The 3981-nt window shown below is 34.6% G+C and overlaps 1 protein-coding gene across 1 annotated transcript; it reads left to right on the top strand.

Annotated features, from left to right (window-relative positions):
* Positions 1-2795: 2795 nt before the first annotated feature.
* LOC132614425 (uncharacterized) lies at positions 2796-3774 on the top strand. The gene is made up of 4 exons (XM_060328883.1): positions 2796-3065; positions 3125-3340; positions 3515-3673; positions 3727-3774. Exons 1-4 carry the CDS (start codon positions 2796-2798, stop codon positions 3772-3774), a joined length of 693 nt encoding a protein of 230 aa, XP_060184866.1.
* Positions 3775-3981: the final 207 nt, after the last annotated feature.

The raw sequence follows: 3981 nt of genomic DNA, 5'->3' as shown, positions 1-3981 counted from the left end.
CTCATGCGTCGATTTTGATGATGACTATCTCCGGCTTAGTATTAGTTAGTTTTTTTTTTTTACCACTTCATTCTTGGTGTTGTGGATGTTTTGAACTTAAATATACAATTACATGTATCTGCTATCGGTTTTTATTCTTCTATTTTCTTTTTTACTATATATATATATTTTTTTTTTTTTTTTTTAATTCTCTTTGTTTTTAATTTTCAAGCAGAGGAGAATTAAGGATGAACATAGTTCCCATGTCAGGAAATCGTAGTGCGGGACATCAATTTTTACAAAAGTTGCCCGTGACGAGGTTCGTGTCCTTCATGTTCCGTCCCGATATTAGATTGCAGAAATTTTTACAAAAGGGCTTCCGCGTGTACTGTCTGATGACTTTCGGGACAGTCTAAGCGTTCGTCCACCTCCCGCTTCGACTGCGGGGGTGTGATAACGGTTGTATTTTGTCATTATGACGTACAACTAGAATATTAGTCATTATTATGTACAGCTAGAATATTTCCTAGAATATTATGTACAACTAGAATATCTCCTAGAATTAGGTAAGTCTTTTGTATATATTGATGACATTCAATCATAATGAACGCAAGAAATTGACTTCCTACAATTAATGTCTTGCGTATTACCAAGTAGCGAGAGTCGAAAAGAAGAGAAGAATATACAGTCTTCCGTTAATAATTTGGATGAGACTCATGCGTCGATTTTGATGATGACTATCTCCGGCTTAGTATTAGTTAGCTTTTTTTTATTTTTTTATTTTTTTACCACTTCATTCTTGGTGTTGTGGATGTTTTGAACTTAAATATACAATTACATGTATCTGCTATCGGTTTCGGACCTTCTAGAATATTGATTTATATTTCTAAGCGTATCCAAGGATGTATCTAAAATAATAGATAAAAGGATAAAAAAAGAATTTTCTATGAATTTGTGGTGAATATTATTCGTAGCTAAGATTAAATTGTTGCGACAGATTAGCGAATTTTTTTTTTGCCGCGAACAACGACGAAAGTGATAAAATAGCAACAGACTTTTCCGTCGCTAAGTTTTAGCCACATATACGATCCATCGCAAAGTTTGCAACATATTCAAATTTTTGTTTGCAAAAGAGGTTAGCTACGCGCATAATAGTAATGGATGACAATCCGTCGCTAAAGCTAATATGCTATTTAGCAGTGGATTTCGTCCGTCGCTAGATGTCGTTCTTTTAGTATTATATGTTATGAAACGATATGCAACAACCATCTAAACAAGTCGTAAGATTCAATTCATAAAGCTAATTTTATGTCGCCATGAGGCTTTGGTTAGGCTGACTACTACAAGCAAGCTACTTCTGGCTTCTATACTTTCCCTTGTAATTTAGTGTCATTTTAATTTGTATGTAGTACCAAAAGAATATGTCAAACAAAGACGAGCAATCTCAGGCCTGAGAACATTAACGAACTCTGGATGTTAGGGCTTTGTTCACCTTTAGACATGAACGCTATTTTGTTCTCCGCGGAAACCCGCTTTAGAGATTGAACGACAATAAGATAAGTCCACGTTCAATCTAAGACAATGTTGTACACTTCAAATATCTAATTCTAAGGTTACCTTTTTATTTATTTTTTCGCCTTTCTCTTGACTTTTGCAATCCTTTGAAAATATATTTCATGTTAGACAAAGTATAACTACAATTAATATGTTTCCTTTTTTAATTTACCTTAGGAGTATCTTCATATTTTTTTAACTCTTATTTAAAAGATTTTTACTTTTTGTTTTTTCTTATTTGGTTAAGGTATATTTTTAAGAATGGAAGACAAACTGTATTCTTTCTTAAAATGTATTTTCCTGCTCTATTTACGTTGGGAATTTTAAGAGTTTTCCTTAGGAAGGCTTTCCTTAAGAGTTGATGCGTCCCCCTACCAACTTGTAGGTCCAAAGTAAAGTTGGTGCGTCATAAGCGGAGCACATTGATTTGGGAGAGCTATTATTCCAAGCAAGCGCGCACACAAAAACACAGGCTGTGCTGCTATAGTCTGTCCAGAAAACTGTTCAATCTTTTTCTGTATGTTTGTTGCAGCTATTTGTCTTCTACTTTCTTTAGATTGGACCAAAGCTGTGGTGGCTTCGGTTTTTATTCTTCTATTTTCTTTTTTACTGTATATTTTTTTTGTTTTATTCTCTTTGTTTTTAATTTTCAAGCAGAGGAGAATTAAGGATGAACATAGTTCCCATGTCAGGAAGTCGTAGTGCAAGACATCAATTTAACATTCAGAGAAATATAACCTAGGTACAATCATCATTTATTCTCACCATGTAACAGGGTGCAGATTTCCTTTGTTCTTTCTGACTATTTACATCAACCAAGATAAAGATAATGCTTTTAATGATTTCTTCTCCCCAAAATCTTATCTTTCTTGTCATGTTTCTACAAAATTCAATCTTGATTCTAGTGCCATATAGTATTTACCTTCTGTTGCGCCTGACAATTTTAGTACCATATGTTTCAATTCTGAATAATATATATATATATTGTGACCTTCTGTCTTTGTACTCTTGTTCAGCAAAATAACAAATGCTATTCGAGCCACGTAGTGAAGGAGGATAGACTTAGCCAATTGCCAGATGAATGTCTTGTATCAATTATTTCTCAGTTAACATTGAGAGAAGTAGCACTCACAAGTTGCCTGTCAAGTCGATGGCGGGACCTTTGGATGTACATCACACGTCTCAATTTTAACGTTACAGAGTTTATTGACGAGGACGCACGCTTTTATCCAAGTTTATGCAGAAAGGAAGGATTAAGTAACATGAGTTGGATTAATCATGTTTTGGATTCTCACAAGGGTGGTTTTACTTTAGAAGAATTTAGTGTCTCTTTTCCTTTTGATACTAGTTTTAAATGTGAAATTGATAAGTGGATAAAGTTTGCATCATCAAAGAAAGTCAAAAGCCTTAAAATAGATTTCTCAGTCAATTGCAGGGAGGGCATCCTATATACCTTTCCTCCTTCAGTACTTTCTGGATTTGAGGCTCTCAAAGTGCTGGCTTTAAATTGGGTTGATGTTGATAATCAAGTGGTCAACTCTTTCCTCTCCAGATGTCACTTTCTTGAACAGTTATCTATTCAATGTTCTAGGCTACTAAAAGATGTAAAAATAGTGTTGGTCCTTCCCTCAAGTTGAAGCATTTGGAGATATGTTATTGCCCTATATATTCCCTGGAGATCCGTAATGTCAATCTTGGATCTTTTACATTCAAGGGATGGGAAATAACAAACTTGCTTCTCGAGAATGTTACTTCAGTTCATAATGTTGATATCAAAGGCACTATGTGTGAATCTGAATCTCAACTTGTTCGCAAGATCACGACCAATTTCACTCAACTGGAAATGCTTTCAATTGAACCTGCCTCCTAGTGTCGGTCGTGGGTAAGCAATTCTTTTACAGAGAAACAAATTAAAGGAAAGCTCTATATGTTGCCCTGAATTTTCATTCTTCTCTCTGTCTGTTTGATTTTTACTTTGCAGGGTGTTCCTCTTGTTCTTGCTCCTTTTGATGATTCTTTTCCAAAATTTGACAATCTCAAAGTGCTTTCGTTAAGACTGACTAACGTGTCAACTGCCTTTCTATTTAAAGTTACTCCACTTCTAGAGTTATCTCCGTACCTTCAAAAGTTCACAATCGAGGTATTAGTTTAATCTTTTTATCTTATCAGAATATTTGTATGTTTGTAATTCAGGCTGCCTCAAGAGGCCAAAGCAATGAATTTACATTGTTTGAGAATTAATGCAACTATATATATATAATTATACCTATTACCTTTTCAGCTCGAGAGGGATACTCTGAGGTTCCCTAAGAATAAGGAGGGGTAAGCTAAAACTGTTTACCCCGGATTCGGATAATCAATTAAATTTGTAAGTGGGTATAGGACATGTGCTTTGATCTTGATGTGTGTTAAATAGAGAAAATAGGTATTTGAGGGTTCCTTAATAGA

This window comes from Lycium barbarum, chromosome 1 (genome assembly GCF_019175385.1).
Source record: "Lycium barbarum isolate Lr01 chromosome 1, ASM1917538v2, whole genome shotgun sequence".
NCBI classification, from domain to species: Eukaryota; Viridiplantae; Streptophyta; class Magnoliopsida; order Solanales; family Solanaceae; genus Lycium; species Lycium barbarum.
This window is presented reverse-complemented; position numbering and strand designations above follow the sequence as displayed.

What these genes read in the sequence shown, in the direction of transcription:
- LOC132614425 (XM_060328883.1), top strand. Translation starts at nt 2,796, where the DNA reads ATGAGTTGGATTAATCATGTTTTGGATTCTCACAAGGGTGGTTTTACT. An exon ending in TTGATGTTGATAATCAAGTG is followed by an intron (nt 3,066 to 3,124) that starts GTCAACTCTTTC and finishes TCAATGTTCTAG; the next exon opens with GCTACTAAAAGATGTAAAAA. An exon ending in TTCAAAAGTTCACAATCGAG is followed by an intron (nt 3,674 to 3,726) that starts GTATTAGTTTAA and finishes TTTGTAATTCAG; the next exon opens with GCTGCCTCAAGAGGCCAAAG.